This window comes from Zootoca vivipara, chromosome 8 (assembly GCF_965207765.1).
Source record: "Zootoca vivipara chromosome 8, rZooViv2.hap1.1, whole genome shotgun sequence".
Taxonomy (NCBI): domain Eukaryota; kingdom Metazoa; phylum Chordata; class Lepidosauria; order Squamata; family Lacertidae; genus Zootoca; species Zootoca vivipara.
The window spans coordinates 83,403,137-83,423,116 of NC_142591.1; the positions used below are offsets into that span (position 1 = coordinate 83,403,137).

At 44.9% G+C, this 19,980-nt stretch overlaps 1 protein-coding gene across 5 annotated transcripts in view; it reads right to left on the reverse strand.

The window, feature by feature from the left end:
- The window catches only part of TSNARE1 (t-SNARE domain containing 1), a 378,187-nt gene that overhangs the window by 122,563 nt on the left and 235,644 nt on the right, over positions 1-19,980 (reverse strand). For all 5 annotated transcript variants that reach the window (XM_088676051.1, XM_060277563.2, XM_060277562.2 and 2 more), the window contains exons 10-11: positions 3,218-3,290; positions 413-495 (exon numbers count right to left, since the gene is read on the reverse strand). In XM_088676051.1, the coding sequence (XP_088532177.1) occupies positions 413-495; positions 3,218-3,290 (156 nt within the window). The remainder of the gene's footprint in view (positions 1-412; positions 496-3,217; positions 3,291-19,980) is intronic.

Below are 19,980 nucleotides of genomic sequence, written 5' to 3' on the forward strand. Positions count from 1 at the left end.
CATCTGCTGGCGACATAATCTTTTCAATCAACTGTCTAGTTAGGATGCTCCAAGAAGGGAGAACAAAACAGGCGTAAAGGATTCATTTTAACACCATTTTTCAAAGAACAACAGTTGCTAATTGCTTCGTTTTCTGTTGGGAAAAGTCTGCTCAATATGCAGGTCTCAAAATGATGTCTTTAATGCAAGCTGCCAGCAGAGGAAAATAATAATAATCATTTAAATATTGGGAGAAAAAAAGAGAGAGAGGTTAAGCTCTCATTTTAGGAACACTCTCCAAGTCACTTCCAAACACGGTAAGAGAGTTACTGGTACAGAGCCAGGTTCAATTTGCCCAAATCATTTTAAATAGCACAGATCTAATCAGGATATTTTTCTCTTCCTTAAAACACACATACACAAAAAAACTTACTTGGTGTTGGCTGGCCTTGGCCAACTGCTCATTGGCAGATTGTACATTCGAGGAGGCAGTCTCGATGTTGGCTTCAATGCTATCTGTAAATTAAGATAATAGAAAATAATTACATGGTATGGAGTAGCGAGCAAATCCTGAAATTTAATTTAATTTATACATAACCCAAGTCACACTCAAAGTGGTTTACAAAATATAGGACCAACAAGCAATTACGAATGCAAATGACAACAATTTTTTTAAGAGAGAGAGAGAGAGAGAGTAGAATTACAGGAAAACAGAAATTCTGCTTTAAAATCCCCCCTCTGCAAAATAAATAAAGAATAAACACACAGATTTAAAAATTGCAGGATAGTGTCACGAGCAGCATATTATGTACCCATCAATCAGGAGGGAAATGACTCTTAAAGCTGCCACAAATTTTTGGGCCCGGGGAGTTAATTACAAATCAAACCTGGATGGGAAGACAGCCTCTCACTCAAAGCAACACCTCCATCTCTCACCTAGGGGCTTTCTTTACAAACAAAAAAACAAAATCCTCTGTTGGCACTAAAATAACCATCAGATTGGGCCCATTCACCTCTCCTCTGCAGAAGACCAGAGCCCACAGCAGCTCAGAAACAGCCACAGCAGTGGCCCATGAGGGTGGGAGGGATAATTTGGGATGCTACATGATCAGACAGAAGCCGTTCTGTTTTGCTTGGCTCTTTCCCAATGGCGACACCACCGCCGTCCGCAAGTCAGGACTGGGACCCCTTTCGCTGCATGGGAAACTCCTCAGAAAATATATCTCGCCGTAAGGGACACCGTGACAAGGGTCACGGGAAGTAAGTGATGCACGCTGTCATGTAGCTTGAGGCTTTCACATCTGATATGTCTCCCGGAGCCCGGGAAAAACCCGAGAAGCTTAATTCTGTGCAAAAAAGGACTGCCCAGCAAGACGACAGCAACACGGGTTGTTGATGTCTCCTTGATCTCTCGCCGCGTCCATCAAGGAGGGCAGCCATCAGCTCTGAGCAAGGATGGCGGGCGAGGGCTACAGGTCTCCCAATGGGTCTGCCACACGGACAGTATACATACAGGAAAAGAAGCTTGCGGGATTTCTGTTCCTGGATGTTGTTCCCAGCTTTGGATTCCCCCCCCCCCCGCGCCCCCTCTCCACTCCCCAAAGCACGCTCCTTCATGGTCTCCAGAGACAGACAGATGCCAAGCAACCAATTTTGACACTTTCAACAGCTCACATTATGCAGGAAGCGTGATTGAGGGCTGAACTGTAGGGGAACTAAAGAATGTGATGCTTTGCCGCGGAATGGCAGCAAACGTCTAGGATTGTCAGGGAATTCTGACAAAAGCAGAAACGGAGGAGGAAATTGACAGGGTCCACTTGCAGAAATCATTCCAGGAAGCACAATTGGTATTTGCTGTTGCTTTCAATCCACCAATTACGCCCCCCCCCCCGGTTCCTGTTTGCATTGTGTAATGAATAATATAATTATCCTAGGGTGATGTACAGCATTAATTACGTAAATTGCATAAGTTACTTAATTCTGCCACAGTGGACAGCAGGACAAATAATGTGGTTGTTGGCAGAAGACAAGCTGCAGCAGAAAGAAAACAGTGCACCATGACAGGATAGCTCAGTTGGTGAGAGTGCTGATAACACCAAGGTTGCAGGTTCAATCCCCATAAGGGGCACCTGCATATTCCTGCATTGCAGGGGGTTGGACTAGATGATCCTCAGAGTCCCTACCAACTCTATAATTCTGTGAGTCTATGTGATGGATGGTGTCAATATTGGCAGAGGGTGCCCTCTTGGCAGTCCTGCCACCCTCAATAGTTCAGGTGGTGGCACACTGGGAAAGTGCATTCTCCGTGTAGCCCCTACATTATGAAACTCCCTCTGCACATCTTTACACAGAGCTAAGGAAGGAAGTTCCTCCTTCAGCTCATTGAGGTTTCAAGGTTCATATAATTCTCCTAGAATCAACATTTGCTTTGATTCAGCAGTAAAATGTTGGGCTTTCCTGGGGAAAAGAATAATTTAGACACAAAGCCTAGAAACACGTTACAAAAGGGAGCCTGCATGAACCTTAAGACAGCTAAACAGCCTCGGTCCTGAATACCCGAAGAAGCATTTCCATCCCCATTGTTCAGCCCGGACACTGAGGTCCAGCTCCGAGGGCCTTCTAGTGGTTCCCTCCCTGCGAGAAGTGAGGTTACAGGGAACCAGGCAGAGGGCCTTCTCGGTAGTGGCACCCGCCCTGTGGAACACCCTCCCAGCAGATGTCAAGGAAATAAGCAGCTATCCTATTTTTAAGAGACATCTGAAGGCAGCCCCATTTAGGGAAGTTTTTAATATTCAATGCTGTATTGTTTAAAAACTTGGTTGGGAGCCACCCAGAGTGGCTAGGGAGACTCAGCCAGATGGGTTGGGTACAAATAATAAATTATTATTATAATTATTATTATTGGAGGGGATTAAACAAATTCTTGAAGGACAGGCCTACCATTGGCTTCTTGCTGTGATGACTGCACATAATTGCCTGTATCAGAGGCAATGCTTTTCTGAATGCCAGTTGCTGGGGAACATGACCTGTTTGTGTGCTCATGACCCATTTTTGGACTCCCCAGAGTCATCTAGTTGGCCACAGTAGGAAACCCGATGATGTGCTAGATGGGCCTTTGGTTTGATCCAGCAGCCAGAGTCTTCTTCTGTTCTTACTATGGGGTACCTTGGATTTAAGGAGCTCACGAAACAAGCAAGCAACTAACCAACCAACAACATTATGCTATAATGATACCTACCTATTGTGTCACCCTGCTCATATACCATAGAGGCCAGGTCCTTGATGATCTGGTTTACATCCAACATATCACTCTGAAAAGAATAAAGAACATCAGTATTTTCTGCAAACTGATCGTGCATAAGGCCTACAAGCTCCAAGCAACAATACATGAGATTATTATTTGTTCTGGTCTTCTCAAAAACCATTTTCATTTCAATATCCAAGAGTTGTTCCACCAGAGCAAGAAGCAGCGTGCTCTAGGCTCTGGAGGACTCGTGAGCGGGACATGTTCCTATGTTCTTACATGAGAATTTGGAAGGCCACATCTCACTTTGCATGCACTCAAAGTGACGTCCAAGCCATCTTCAGGTCATGGCTTTAAGTGGGATTCACTAGACCACCCTGGTCCCTGATGAACTGGCTTCGCAGACACACACATCCCCAGATGTGCTCTCTTCCCAGCTCAGATATCCAATGCTCCCTCAAGAACAGCTCCCTTGAATATTCAATTCCACGGTGCCCAGCTCATTTGCAAGTTTGCTCCTTCTGGGATTAGAACCTGTGGCGTCTGAGTAATCACAGCCCCGCCGCTTGGAACGCTAAGCTGTCTCCCGTGATGAATTCATCAGAGGTGCCAAGTGGATCTATGCTCTTTTGGGGGAGAGAGTTCATTATGTGACTGTGAATACCACAGTACTTAATTATGTAATGCAGTAAGAATCTCATTAATTTGTAATAAAGCCGGAAAGAGTCATTGTGAATTACTGAAGGGGCACACACACACACACACACACACACACACACACACACACACACACACACGATTGAGCCACTGAACAAATCCAAGGAACAAAAAAGAAGAAAAAGAGAAGCAGAAGGGGGGGGGGGAATGGAACAAAGGCTAGGGATAATGTCTCGCAAATATTATCCGTTCTCTTTGTCATTAAACACAATATACCTTTAATTATTTATGCTAATATTCATAGTTGCAAAAGGGTCTGCAGAATCCTGGGGGAGGAAGGTGGGGGTAACTTTTAAATCAGGGCCTGAGCAGCAGTTCTTTCTTTCTTTTTCCAATCCAAGGGCTATCCTCTGATGGCCACATGCCTGAGGTCTTCGAGGTTTGCTTAGAATCACAGAAACAAAGAAGTGAAGGGTTGGAAGGACCCCCAAGGATCATGTAGTCCAACCCCCCTACAGTGCAGTCATCTCAACCATAGCATCCATAGCAGAGGGCCATCCAACCTCTGTTGAAAAACCTCCAATGAAGGGAGTCCGTTCCACTACCAAGCAGCTTTTACTTCATGAAAGTTTTTCCCAAGGTTGAGCTGGAATCTCCCTTCATGCAATATGAAACCCCTTTCGGAGAGAACTTGATGTCAACAGCTACTTGGCCATAATATTTGGCTATTTGGCTACAGTAGGTGCCCCACCTCTGCTTGACAGTGGCTTCTGGAGAGATCTGAAGAGATTTCACTGGAAGCTGTCCCAGCTGTGTGACTCCAGGAAGCAAAACTTTGAAGGCAGGGACATCCTTGGCTCCCAGTATGTTTCCGAGCACAGTTCAAAGTGTTGGTGCTGACATTTAAAGCCCTAAACGGCCTTGACCCAGTATACCTGAAGGATCGTCTCCACCCCCATCGTTCAGCCCAGACACTGAGGTCCAGCTCCGAGGGCCTTCTGGCGGTTCCCTCCCTGCGAGAAGTGAGGTTACAGGGAACCAGACAGAGGGCCTTTTCGGTAGTAGCACCCTCCCATCAGATGTTAAGGAAATAAACAAGTATCTTGCTTTTAGAAGACATCAGAAAGTAGCCCTGTTTAGGGAAGTTTTTAATGTTTGATGTTTTATCAGGTTTTTAATATTCTATTGAGAGCCGCCCAGAGTGGCTGGGGAAACCCAACCAGATTGGGTGTGTGTGTAATAATAATAATAATAATAATAATAATAATAATAATAATAATAAGCAGAAGCAGAACAGCACATTTCTGTTTCACCTTAAGAGGGCTGCCCCTGCCACATAATCAACAAAGGAGCACTACATCCCCAGAAATGGATGGTTGTGTTTTTTTAATAATCCCTACCTACCTGTGTCCTGCTCCTCCATTAAATGAACAAAACCTCCTATTTAGGGCTTTAAAAGTCAGCACCAACACTTTGAATTCTGCTCGGAAATGTACTAGGAGCCAGTGTAGGTCTTTTAGCACCGGTGTTATATGGTCCTAGCAGCCGCTCCCAGTCACCAGTCTGGCAGCTGCATTATGGATTAGTTGTAGTTTCCGGATCGCCTTCCAAGGTAGCCCCACGTAGAACACATTGCAGTAGTTCAAGCGGGAGATAACCAGATCATGTACCACTCTGGCAAGACAGGGAGCAGACAGGGAGTAGGGTTTCAGTCGGCATACCAGATTGAGCTGGTAGACAGCCACCCTGGACACAGACTTGACCTGTGCCTCCATGGACGAGGGGATCCTGTCCCCCCCCCCGAAACAGTACTTCTGTCTTGTTAACAAAGGTTTGCAAAGGTCCTAATCCCTGGAATATCGATGTAGGACTGGGAATGCCCACACTGGCTGTTGCCAGTCAGTTTAGAGAATATTGAGGTAGGTCGAATAGTGATCTGACTTGATGATTGGCTACATTCTGAGAGGATGGAGAAGTATGAGCTCACACAACCATCTTGTGTCTCATGCGGTGCAGTCCAGAAGCGGTGCAGCCCTAATTTCCCCACCACACGATACCAAGAGCCTGAATCATTTTCCCACGGGTGCGTGGAGCTGTGGGTTGAAGGCTGCATTTGATGGTGACACATAGTCTTCAAAAAATACATAAACACACACCATCTTCCTCTCCAGCACACATGCACACACACAAAGCAGGCAGACCCACACCTAACACAAACAGGCATATTTAAGGAAGGAGAAGACGCCAACAGAATGACTAATAAACTCTAGAAGTGGGAAATGATCTGCGCATAAAGCAAACAGCAGAGGAAGGTGTTTCTCCCGAGAGCAGACAGAAACGTCGGCTTGGCTCTCAAAACCACTTTCCCACTTTCCTTTTGCTGAGCACGGGAGGCTTCCCACTTCATTAGTCCAGATGGCAGAAGCCTCTGGGACTTTATAATTCATATTTGAAAGCAGGAAACAAAAAAAAAAACAGTACGCTGTTTCTCACAATAGACAGAGCCTTCTACAGATGACTGCCTTGTACCTGCCTCCCTAGGTAAACTAATTGCACACAAATATAATGCCGTCCTCTGGTTCCACTATCGGAGTCACGAGGGTGAACAGGACACATTGAGCTCTGAAGATCACAAAGATTAAAATCTCATCAGGCCGCTGAAACAGGGCAGGCCGGTTCAAATTGCACAGGTTGGACAAACAGCAGCTGCAAAGGCAAATGCAGCAGGTTATGGGTACAGCTAAATATAGCACCTTTACCCCCCTCCGAAATAGAAATTGAAACACCAATGATGGAAATGTGGATTATAAAGCAGGGGTCAGAAATGTCAGAGCAGCGTGCATTGCTACAAAAAGAGAACACCCTTGAGTTTCAGTCCTTTCTTGTGCTTTTAGCGCACATAAATTTCACAGGGGGTGTCCAAATGGCAGGTTTGACATTCTTCCAGTTTAGGCATCTCTTTATGCCACAGTACTAGCGTCGCCGCATCACCTGAGGCTCAAGTCTTGAGATTCAGCAGGCAGGTGCTAATTGCTCAGAGGTGGTGCCTGTTATAACTAGTGATGGACGAATCCATCAATTTAGGCTGCCCTTTGTGTACGCTCAAAGCAGGGACAAAAGTGTTGCATGGCGGTATGCTACTGGAGAAACGTTTTTTGGGCAACAGCAAGCAAGGAACAGAATATTTACACGAGGGATTAATATTTCAGCTTGCGGGCTGCATTCCCTTCTACACTTCCTTCTAAGGCCCACACCCCACCGGTGTTTGGGTCTGGAGGAAAAAGTTGGCAGATTAATGAATGTAAATTTTAACTATGTGTACAAGTGGTTGGTTTCCATAAACATCCCCACACCCCTCTCTATCCTCCTTTTAGGAAGAGGCATTATTAGAGTGTAAGGCTACATCCCAGCCAGCAATAAGCTCTCAAGGAGGGTATCAAGCAGGAATGGTGAGTTTTGGTCTGCGGAAAGTTTTGAGGGCCATATAAAGACCTGGAGGGCCACCAGGTGTGTGTTCCTCATCCCTGACATATTTTATCAATGCAGTCCTAAATGGTAAATTTCAAGATTCGACAGGGTGCATTGCACTAGAATCAGCCAAGAGTCTTGTGGGCCTTATAAGAGCATTTGTCAAGTCTTTCTGAGTGCTGTTTTTATTTCCAGAGTGGCCCGTGGGGGTGACCATCAGACCTGCTCCTTGGCTTGACACTTGTAAGAAATCAAGATATACAGCTGTGTCACCAGATGCATTCTCTCTTTGTTCAAAGCATCTTCCGTCTCATCGCTTGCTAGCCTTTATAAGGAGTCTGCGGCTCAGCGGAGCTGTTCCGAAGCCAATGTGAAATAATTTGGCAACATACTCCAGCGCTCCCTAATAGAGGCGAGGCCACGTTGTGAAACAACACTTAACCACCATCACTTATTGTAGTCCTGTGTGTCAAGCTCAGGACCAAAAGCCGCAGATGGAACAGAGCCAGGAAGGCTTGTAGCTATTCTGCTGCTCACTGATTTATTCCTCCTGGTCAAGCTTGACAATCTCTCATGGAAAAGAATTGCGGGAGTGAATTGCCTGTCTTGTAAATGTCTTGTCTTGAGCCGTGCTCGAGCTCCTGGGATTCAGCCCCATGGGTTTTCACGAGGACTGTGCGCTTTCAGTATGAGTAGAACACCAACAGTAACCCTTCATATGGGTGAGAAACAGGATTGGTCTGAAGACAAAGAAGAACAACAACAAAGAAACAGCCTGCTGGATCAGATCAATGGCCCATCTAGACCAGCATCCTAATATTGCAGTGGAAACTCAGGTAATTGTGTGAATCCTGGAAGCAAGACCCAGGCACAACAGCTCCCCTCTTGTGGTTTCCAGCAACTGGAATTCAGAAACTTTACTGCCTCTGTCTGCGGAGGTAGAACATAGCCATCACAGCTATTACCCCTCCTGATCCTCCACATTTAGTCTAACTAAATGGAATTTACTAATAGGAAAACCATGCCTAGCTCACCCTCTCTACTAAGGGGTTCTTTAAAAATTCCCCATGGGGCAAAGTACATTTATCACATGTTTGAGGGGCCTTTCTCAGTCTGAGTGGCACATTCTTCCCGAGACTGCATGACCGTGATGGGTAAGAGGCAAAATGGGTGGGACAATGGTTGTGTTAGAATGATATACATTACAGGACAGGGAGAGTAACAAGCCCTGTCTTTCAGTCACTTTTTTTTCTTTGCCAGCACTGGCACTCAGCCCAAATTACACATGCAAAGCCACTCTCCAAATGAATTAAATTGGCTTCAGCATTTATCTTGCAAAGCAAAAACTTCCTTCCCTCTTGAACGGCTTCTGAGAACAAAGAGTCCCGCAACCAAATGGATGAAGGACATGGGGGGAAAGCAACAATAAGGCAACTATTTCCCGAACATCACGGGAGCTTCCTTTGAACTTGAGAATCACCTAATTCATGCCGGAGGCTAAATATAGTGCAAACTAATACTGGAGAAGCTGGAGAAGCCACTGCGATCATCTCTCGCATTGATTGACGGCGGCTGTTGGAGAGGGCTGCTTATTGTGGGCTTGTACAATCTTGCTTTAAAGAAGGAGGGGGAGAAGACTGGAAGAAATTTAAAGTGTATATAAGGAATAATTGCAATATTGGAGATGTCTGATATAGGTTTGGAAGTACATAGAGGTTGTAGAGGAGGGTATGTTAAGATATTATAGTATTTTGGAATTTAGGGTTTTAATCATGAAATGCAATGAATGCAGAGTTAGAATAAGATGATTGGAATTATGATATAGAAATTACTAAGGATGAGATACAATGAAACGCAGTGAGGAGGGATACGAGGAAGTAAAAAATGTTAAGACCGATTGAAGGATAAATATGAGTTTTTTTGTTTTTCTTTTGTTTGTTTTTTGATATTTTGTATTTTTGTATTTGTTGTGTTTTATGTTTTTGTATTTTTTGTGATATTGTGTTTTGTGTTTTTACGTATTTTCTCAGTTCTACAAAATTAATAAATATCAATTTGAGAAAAATAAAAATAAAGAAGGAGGGGGAAAATAAGCCAGTCATTGGATATCACTTGCACTGAATACTGGAAGAGGCACCATGCTAGGTCTGTTGTCCGATGCAAGCTAAGAAGATGATGCAAGAGGTCAAGAGGGGGTATCACTGCAGCCTGGAGATGTAGCAACTCCTTGAATGGTATCCAACATTTTGCACTGACGTTACTTGGGGTTTTGTATGCCCGAAGAATTCTGCACCTCCTGGTCCTCACTCGGTTTGCTCTGTCGCTTTTAGCATGCAGAACAACATTCCTGCCTGCTTCTCTCTTGCATACAATAGCCATGCAAATGCCCAAACATACAATTCCCTCTAGAGGTCGTGTGAGAACCTGAGGCCCTCTGGATGGTGGTGGGATGCAGAATCCCATGCTAGATGAGGCTACTGAGAGTTGAAATCTGAGAATCATATAAGTGAATGATTGGAAGGTATCTCCAATGGTCAAACCCCTACAATGCAGGCACCACAGTTGAAGAACCCTTGACAGATGACCCTCCAATCTCTGTTTTAATATCTCAAACGAGGGAGAGTCCACCACCCTGGGAGCGAGTCCACTCTACTGATGAACAACTCTTATAGAATCATAGAATCGTAGAGTTGGAAGAGACCACAAGGGCCATCCAGTCCAACCCCCTGCCAAGCAGGAAACACCATCAAAGCATTCTTGACAAATGCCTGTCAAGCCTCTGCTTAAAGACCTCCAAAGAAGGAGACTCCACCACACTCCCTGGCGGCAAATTCCACTGCCGAACAGCTCTTACTGTCAGGAAGTTCTTCCTAATGTTGAGGTGGAATCTTCTTTCTTGAAGTTTGAATCCGTTGCTCCGTGTCCGCTTCTCTGGAGCAGCAGAAAACAACTTTTCTCCCTCCTCTAAATGACATCCTTTTATATATTTGAACATGGCTGTCATATCACCCCTTAACCTTCTCTTCTCCAGGCTAAACATACCCAGCTCCCTAAGCCGTTCCTCATAAGGTATCGTTTCCAGGCCTTTGACCATTTTGGTTGCCCTCCTCTGGACACGTTCCAGCTTGTCAGTATCCTTCTTGAACTGTGGTGCCCAGAACTGGACACAGTACTTTCTTACTATCAGAAAGGTTCTCCCTGATGTTTAGTTGGAATCTCCCTTCTTTCACTTGAATCCATTGGTTTGGGTCCTACCCTCTGGAGCAGCAGAAAGCAAGCTTGCTCCTTCTTCTCACCTCCAGTCCATGGGGACCTCACCTGCTCTGCAAGAATCCTCAGATTTTAAAGGCTGAGAGTCCCATGGCAGCTGGAAGGCCAGAGGTCTATGGAGCAGAAGAAAAAGGAACCAGGCACAATTCAAAAGTGAAATGGGAATGGTTAGAAGTAATTTTGCTCTGAAGAGGGTCTTCTCACACGCCTACCCTTTTCCCACCAGGGTCATTTAAAACTGAACAAATAGCACAGAGAAATTCATTTTCATTTTAGGAGAGTTCTGGGAAACGAAAGTAATTATTGCTGTCCTAAACTGCCATGAATTATCAATTGCTGTTCAATTATTATTTCACTTAAAATGTGGTATCAGCTTCACGAGAAAAAAGTTTGATTTGCAGTTAGCGAGCACTTGAGTCACCCAGAAGATTTAATATATTTAATGGGAGAGATATGGGGTGGAGAATAAGTCTGCTAGGCTGTGAATCAAAGGGAATCAAAACCAGAAATAGGACACAGGCTTTATTTACAGGGCTATCGACCCACAATACTTATTGCTGGAAGTAGAAATGTTGCAAAATTAGCCTTTAGGTTTGGGGTTGGGGAATCTGTCTTCATCATAACTGTCTGCTGTCTGTTGGTAAGGATCTCAATGTGAACCTACACAATTCAGATTTTCATCATAATTCAGATTTTCATCATAACTGTCTGCTGTCTGTTGGTTAGGATCTCAATGTGAACCTATGCAATTCAGGTTTCTCAAAACAATATACAGTAGCACCTCGGCTTATGTTTATGCAAAGTTTGGGTTGCAAAAGCGGCAAACCCAGTAGTGTTTTGCTGTGTGCACATGCGCAAAAGCGGTCTACCGCTGCGTGCATGCGCAGAAGTGGTCCCTCCGGTTGCGGAAACAGCAGCTTGTATATACTGTATCCCAAGGGAATACATTTTTTTGCATACCTCCAACTGTACATAGATATACATGTCATTTTCAATGCTATACAAGTCACTTACATTTATACAGTGGTGCCTCGACTTACGAATTCAATCCATTCCAAAGGCACCTTCGTAGGTCGAATAATTTGTATGTCGAAAAACACCATTAGGAACACGATTTCCCATAGGAATGCATTAGAAATTGAAAAAAAAATGCAAGTCGAAAAATCCCTATCTAAAACCGCCACGGTTTTCTTTCAGATGTCAAGACATTCGTAAGCGCGCGGCCATTACCCCCACTCGTAAGTCGAAAAATTTGATTGTCGAGTCGTTAATAAGTCGAGGTACCACTGTAATCATATTGTACTGCTTTGGCTATGTGTTTAATAAAATATTGAATTCTTGCATTGTGAAAAACGAAGATTATGGTGAAAAGTGAAAAACATGAATTGCAAAAAAAAAAAACTAAAAAAAAACTAGAGCTTACAGAACAAAACCGACTTCAGATATGAAATCACCACATTAAAATTAGGTTAGAACAAATGCAGGTGTCAATGCAACAAAAAAATTGTTCCCCAGTGAGCCAGACCAGTTCAAGAACAGACAGTGCATGGTGATGATGCCAGATCTCATCTTTCCTTTCTTCTCCAGCAGCTCATCAGAGGGGTCATAAAAACGTACAGCAGAAGATTCTTGGATCAAGCCCTAGCTGATTCTGACCCATTCAGATTCCGTTTGACTACCCTTTTGATTTTCTGTAATACACAGTCTATGTATGAGGAACACTTCCTGACGCCAGCGACTCAACAGCTGCCCTTGGAAATTATCCCGTTATCTCCCAAATAATTAACTTCGGAGAGTTATCATACCTCTCCCCTCTTCATTTACATATTCACTTCTCTAATCTCTATCTGATATGCCCCTCTGTACTCAATTTTCAGCTGTCTTAAATAATTCCACCCCCTCAGAATGCGATTAAGTTGAAGCACACAATTTAAGATATTGCGCTTCACCCCCCCCCCCCACGATGAAATGGTGGAATGTCCTCGAGGCTATACTTGCATCCCTTTATATAATCACTCCTTGTACATTATACCTAGTCCTTGCATTATTCCTTCTCACTGATTCAACTGAAACTTAACTTTAGGAGTGGGAGGATAAACCGGTCTTTGCCCCAGCTGATGTATGGAAGTGAGAGCTGGACCATAAAGAAGGCTGATCGCCAAAGAATTGATGCTTTTGAATTATGGTGCTGGAGGAGACTCTTGAGAGTCCCATGGACTGCAAAAAGATCAAACCTATCCATTTTGAAGGAAATCAGCCCTGAGTGCTCACTGGAAGGACAGATCGTGAAGCTGAGGCTCCAATACTTTGGCGACCTCATGAGAAGAGAAGACTCCCTGGAAAAGACCCTGATGTTGGGAAAGATTGAGGGCACTAGGAGAAGGGGACGACAGAGGACGAGATGGTTGGACAGTGTTCTCGAAGCTACGAACATGAGTTTGGCCAAACTGCGGGAGGCAGTGGAAGACAGGAGTGCCTGGCGTGCTATGGTCCATGGGGTCAGGAAGAGTCAGACACAGCTAAACAAATAAACAACAACAAAGCCCCAGCTGAAACAGACCATGTCCAAGGAGATATGGGTTTTTATTTCTTTTCAAGCAGACAAAACAAAGCAGAATGCAACTGACAGGCCAGGATCCAGCTGTTCCTGTGTCTGTGAAAATGCAGGAGACACAACTTTAAGGGCATGGGAGGGAGCTGATGATACAGTAAATTTGCTCACCTCTATATCGGTGGGCGGTGATGCGCATGGGCAGCCATGCCTCTTCAGGCGTCGCCAGCTAAGGCCCATAGGCCACAAGCGGCCCATGCGGGTCATTTAACTGGCCCATGGACTCCCGCCGCCTGCTCGGGGACCCCTGCCACCCGCTTGGTTGGTTCCTGTGCACCGTGTGCCCTGGCCTCTTGTGGGAGAGCTTTCCGCCAGTCCGGTGGAAGAGCGTTCCACATCTGTAACCAATAAAGTTGTGGCCTATTTGAACCCATAAACCAAATATTCTGTGTCAGTGTGATTTATCGTTCTCCTGGGAATTTGTGCCTTGGGGCACAATCCCTGCAGTGATGAGGGATACGAAGAAAGGACTGTGCCATTGTCCCTGAGCCAGGTGGCTCAATAGTCTGTCTCGATGTATGGCAGCGTCTTGCATTTCTATTTGCCATTTAGGGAAGGGTTGTAGCGCAGTGATTCTGCTTTGAATGTTGAAGGTTCTAGGTTCCATCACGGGCACCTTGAGTTATCACTGGGAAGAACCTCATATGAAATCCCGGAGAGTTGCAGACCACCAGTGTTGACCAGGGGTTCTCAAACTACGGACTGCAGGCCACATCTGGCCCGCCAGGGTCCTGAACCTGGCCCTCCTGACATTTGCAGAATCCGCTGCTGTCTAATGGGTCTACGAGCGTTTCCATCCTTTCCCCCTCCTCCTCCCCTCTCCCACTGTGTTTGGGGACCGGAACTGATGTCAGGAGCCCCATGTGAGGCAATTGCAACACATGCACCATGGAGGAGAGAAAAGAAGGGAGGGGTGTGAGCGAGCGAGGGAGCGTCAGTGATGTCAAAGGCGCCATTGCAAGGAGCCCTTCACTGCCGTTCGGAGAAGGAAGGGAAGGGAGGCACCAGCGAGGCCTGAGGTAAGAACACATACGTGCTTACCCACCTGTTCTTTCGCCTCAGAGGAGCACTTGGCTGGGCTTGTAGTGGCCACACTCCCGGGGTGAGGTAGATGGGGTGGGCCTAGCCTAGCCTGCGCTGGGAGGGCCGGCTTTTACTTTTACCTCAGCCAAGGCTCCGTTCTATTTTTTTCTCTCTCTCTCCATCTAACGGTGGCCTTGGCGGTTGACTTGAACAGCCACAGGCGGGGCAGTGGTGGAGGAGGAGGAGGAGGAAGAAGAAGAAGAAGAAGAAGAAGAAGAAGAAGAAGAAGAAGAAGAAGAAGAAGAAGAAGAAGAAGAAGAAGAAGAAGGATGATCCCAGTGCTGTCAACAGGTATGTGGATGTCTGGAAGATCAAAAAGAGCCTTGAGGAGGCGTGTGGGTGAGGGCAGCGAAGGAAGGCAGGATGAAGGCAGGCATAGGAATTTGCTAAAAAAAAATTCAAACTATAGTCCAGCCCCCAACAGTGTTTGAGGGACAGTGAACTACCCCCCCCATTAAAAAAAAGTTTGAGGACCCCTGGTGTAGAACATATTGAGCTGTATGGACCTTGGTATAAAGGCAGCTTCCTGCATAAGCACTCAGCTTCCTCTGCATAGGCACGCAGAGCACAATTGTCTGATGAACAGAGGAATACATAATTAATATTCCTCCAGCCAAAATAGTAACAAGATTGCAGTGACGTGGCGAGAATAATAGGTTTTCTTGGTTGCTATTGGAATTTTATTTTTATTTTATTGCGTCTTGAGCTTGACACCGTTAAACACATTCCTTAAAACGACACTGAAAAATGCAACTCTTGAATTGTTAATAATCATCCTTCAAAGTAGGGTTTGTTTTAGTGCGGTTCTTTCTCTTTCGAAATGACTTTGGCGGCACACTTATTGGAATAGCTAATCAATCGTATAATGGAAATGAAGGAACACGAACCCCAATCTTAGAGCGCTTTAAATAAAGAATGCCATTGTCGTTATTATTAACACGTGGATTAGTGTCGGGTCTGAAATAATTCAGGACAAATTAAATACACTTGCTGATAAGAATTACTCCAAGGAGCTATTATTAGAGTGCTGCTGCTTCCAACCTGAGCTGTAACCTTGGGTTTCTTTTTTGTTTTTGACTGCTATATCACACTTATTTGCCACTACTTCTGCATTCTGATCCCACATTCCTCATTAAGTGACAGGCGCGATGGTAAAAAATGGAAAGAGATTGCAATGAGGTCTGGTACTCAGATTCCCAGCACATAAAGCTCTCTCTTGAGTTCTTATTCCTGAAAATGATTTAAGTAAGATCGCAACAGCCAGCATGCTGCCATCCCCTAGTACTTGTAAAAATCACTTCCACATGAGATCCTCTTTTCAAAGCTTGAGAAATACAGTGAGAAATTCGCAAGACGAATTTAATTTGTTCCGCGAGCCAATTCGTTTTGCGAAAGATTCGTCTTGCGAATCGCGGTTTCCCATAGGAATGCATTGAAATTTCCCTCTCTTTTTTTGCCCATAGGAACACATTAATTAAATTTCAATGCATTTGTGGTGTTACACCTCTAGGGGACTAGAAAGAGTTAAGTTGCCAGGGAGGTAAATGGCCAATGGGAGCTCTCCAGGCAGAAGCAGGGGTATATAAGGAGAAGCAGGCAGACAGGAGGGGGAGAAAAAGGAGTTGAGTTGAGGTGGATTTGATGAGAGAGGTAGAGAGGATTTTGAAATAGAGGGTTAGAGAAGCTAGTGAGGTGAGTGGTGGGGCAGAATCTATAAGAGTTAAGAAGAGAACTTCAGTCAGGGAGGACAAGGGGGGAACTAAGACTAAAGGTTAAGTTTAAAGTGAACATATTTGAGAAACCATTAAGAATTGATATGCTTGGAAGATCTTCACATTAAATAAACTTAATTGTTTTGTTCACTGTTCATCTGACTGGGTTCAAATCCATTGTGTACCAGTACACAGATTTACTGGTTGGTGGCAGCAAGGGGAAGAAATAGGCGAGGGAGGTATTGGGTCAATAGACCGCCAAACGTCCGGGGACCCTTTACCGGTTAAAGAGACGGTGCAAAATTTGAGGTTAATGGCTCCCAGAATCCACACAGGAATGCACTGAGTCAGGATTGTGTCAGAATTTTCCTAACTGTTGAAAGGGGGAGGGAAGGACAAGGTTGCCTCTCAGAATATATGACTGAGAAGACATCATTTGCATAGCATTTCCTTGTGTCCCAAGTGTTTCACAGTCTTTATCTAGCTTTATCACAGTCTTTATCTAGCTGTAGTGCTTAGGACAACTCTGTAAGTTAAGTCTCCCATATAGCAGACTGTGGCAGAGTAGCTCCCCTAAGGCTTTCTATAGATTTCATGGCACAGGCAAGATTCGGGGGGGGGGGGGGCTGGATTAGTCGTAGCTCTGGGGTCACTGCACCACACCAGCTCTTAGAGTAGTTTATATATTGCTGTTACCAAGCAAATTTAAGAAGATCATTGCTGGATCAGACAAAATGCCTACACAGTGAAGCATCTTGTTTCCTACAGCGGACAACCAAAATTCTCAGTGATACCCAGGAACATTCTCCAGTCGCTGCCTGTGATACAAAAGGTAGCATAGCCTTGACATACTAAATAGGCCAAGGTGCACTGCTGTATCCTTTCTGTCTTTTATTTCTTGTTAGTGAATGCTGTGTTTCATTGCATTTAATGGTTCTATGCTGTAAAAGCAACAACAGATAATTTGTGTGTGTGACCTACAGCCTCTTCCTGTGCCCCCCCTCCTCCTCTCTGTCCTAAGCAGCTGTCTCTTTCTGCAACTGTTCCACAAAATTTGAGTGAGATTATGTATATGCATATGTATATGTGTCATAGCTGCCAAGTTTTCCCTTTTCTCGCGAGGAAGCCTATTCAGCATAAGGGAATTTCCCTTAAAAAAAGGGAGAACTTGGCAGCTATGATATGTGTATATGTACATATGTATATACAGTAGCACCTCGGCTTATCTTACCCTTGGGTAATGTAAACTTCGGGTTGCAAAAGTAGCAAACCGGGAAGTATTTCCCCGGGTTTCACCGCTTGCACATGCACAAAAGCACCCTACTCACCGTGTGCATGCGCAGAAGCGCTCTATCATGCCGTGTGCATGCGCAGAACATGCACACGGCACGTTTCCGGTTGTGGAAACCTCAGGATCTGACCGGAGCTCCAGAATGGATCCTGTCCGCAACCGGAGGTACCACTGTGTGTGTGTGTGTGTGTGTTTCGTGCTACAAAGCAAACAGATAAGCAGGGGAAGGTACACCTATTGTCTCCACTTGCAATTCAAAGCCCTTGAGTATGATTTGAGATTCTTTGCTCCTTTCACTGCAAGAGACTTAACACCGTTACCCCTGCAAAACTTTCACACATTATCATCAAGCGATGAAGATATTTTTGGCCATTAACTAACATCACAGGCTAATCAGACAGCCCCAGATCACCTCGTTAGCCGGGAACAATAACATTTGCAAGATGTGTACGTTATCAACTCAAGAGTTGCCAATCAAGGGCAATAGTCTGTTTTTAGATGCCGAAGCAATGCAACAAGAACCTTTGTACTCATTTTCTGAGTACTTAGACAGGGGAGGAATTGGAGGGGGGTCAGATATATTTTAGGAAGGCGCGTGAGTCTATACTTGTATTCTGCTATAGGAAGCAAAATAAAAAGTGGCTAGGATAAAGTGGAAGGATGCTGGAGGTTGCAGTATGTCATGAACTATGGTGCTAGCAACAAGAAGGTGAAGTTTTGCAGAGTTGCAGGGTCCTGAGAACTTTGCATGCTGAAGAGGCAAGCCACTTTCAGGTGAACTTGCCTGTTTGGGGGCATACACAGCTGCAAAATAAATTTTGAAGAATGAGAGAACTGATGACTGGGCATCAATAAAATACTGCACATAAAGGAATGTGCCATCGGTGCACACCAGCTCATGCACATTCATAAAAAGAGGAGGAGACACACAAATAAAAGCAACTTAAAATGCAGAAAACTATGAATGAAAAAAATAAAAAGTGCAAAGAAAGGAAGCAAGTACATATCCCCCGAAATACTGCTTTTCATTGTGAAAAACAGACTCCACAAAAATAAGAACTGCCTTAAGGAAATGGCCCTTTGCTAAGAGGACCATATCTGATCAGCACCATGGACAGAGGACCACTAATAGCCTTGCATAACCTTCTCCTTTGCGAATTTGCCTAATCCTCTTTTAAAGCCATCTAGGTTGGTGGGTATCACTGCCTTCTGTGGGAAGGAGTTCCGTCGTTTAAATATGCATTGCACGAAGAAGTCATTTCTTTTCTCTGTCCTGAACCTTCCACGATTCAGCCTCATTGGTTGTCCACAAGTTCTGGTGTTATGAAACTTTATCCACACTGCACAGAATTTCTATCACGTTGCCTCACACTTCCCTATTGTTTAAACAAACAACAAACAAACAAAAAAACACACCCTAATGGCTGCAACCTTCATAGGGGAGTCGCCCCTTGAACATTTTGGTCGTCACTTTGTGGAACCTTGTAAGTCTGCTTGGCCCTCTCTCCAGCCTGTCTGCAGTTGAAGGACCTGCCCACGATGGTGACCCGTCCCAGCCAACATGGCTGATGAGAGAGATACTTCAAAATATATGCAGGGCATCAGGGCTGCAGGAGGCAGGTCTCAATGCACCACTGCCCCGACTGACTTGTTGTAAGGCAGTTTCCTGCGCCGTTTTCCTGAAACCATCTGTAAATCCGCATACAGGATGCAAACAGAGCGGAATGTCTACAGAAGGGGGAGGGAGAGAGATTGGGGGTTACTGAGTAGAAAGATAAGAAACTGATACAGTTCTGCTTCTTCGCCACAGGGCTTGATTTTGAAACCAGAAAAGCAGCAGCGTGAAAGGAGGCTGCTTGACGCATCCTCTGCTTCATTTAACTAACTATGGTTCAGTTGAAGGATTATGCCTGGAACATTATGCCCTTGCAATGCCAGGAACACAATCTTCCTCCCCCCTTTAATTCCTTCCTGAAACATCACCACACCTTCATCTTTGTCTACATGAAAGACTGCCACCAATGACTGCGGCCAGCCCTTCCCGGTTACATATTTTCTTTAGTCTCTAAAAACACCCAAGTCTGCTTAGAAATGGGGATCACATATATCCATTTCAGCATCTCTCAATTTCTCATCCTCCACCCCCCCCCCCGCAACCTTAAACTCAGTTTTCTGAAGTTCCGCATCAACTTGGTTGGGTGGGGTGTCACTGAAAGAAGACATCGGGAAAGGAAGTGAATGACAACGATCAATCAACTCTAAAGAACTTGGAAGGTAAGAGATGGAGAAGGCACAGAAAAAAAATCCAGTCTAATAGGAGAAGGCTTTCTCTGTGGACTGAGGGTCCCTGGGGAACAGCAGGTTCCCACAAGGTGAATCTGGTGTGATGTGAACAACAGGACATTTCTTGGGACTTTACAAAAAGAAAACAAAAGAAAAAAGCTCACTCCCTCTCTCTCTCTCTCCACCCCCATGTCTCCAGGCTCTTTAGCACACATAGTCTGTGAGGGTAGACAGCCAATTTCTGTCCACTGAAGCAAATTCAATATCACCCTGCAGGACATAAATCTTCAGGTATTACTGCCATGGACAGAAATGATGGAGAAGGAAGGGGGTATTCCATGCCCCCCCACAATAAAAGCCTCCCCCTATATATTTTTATTGT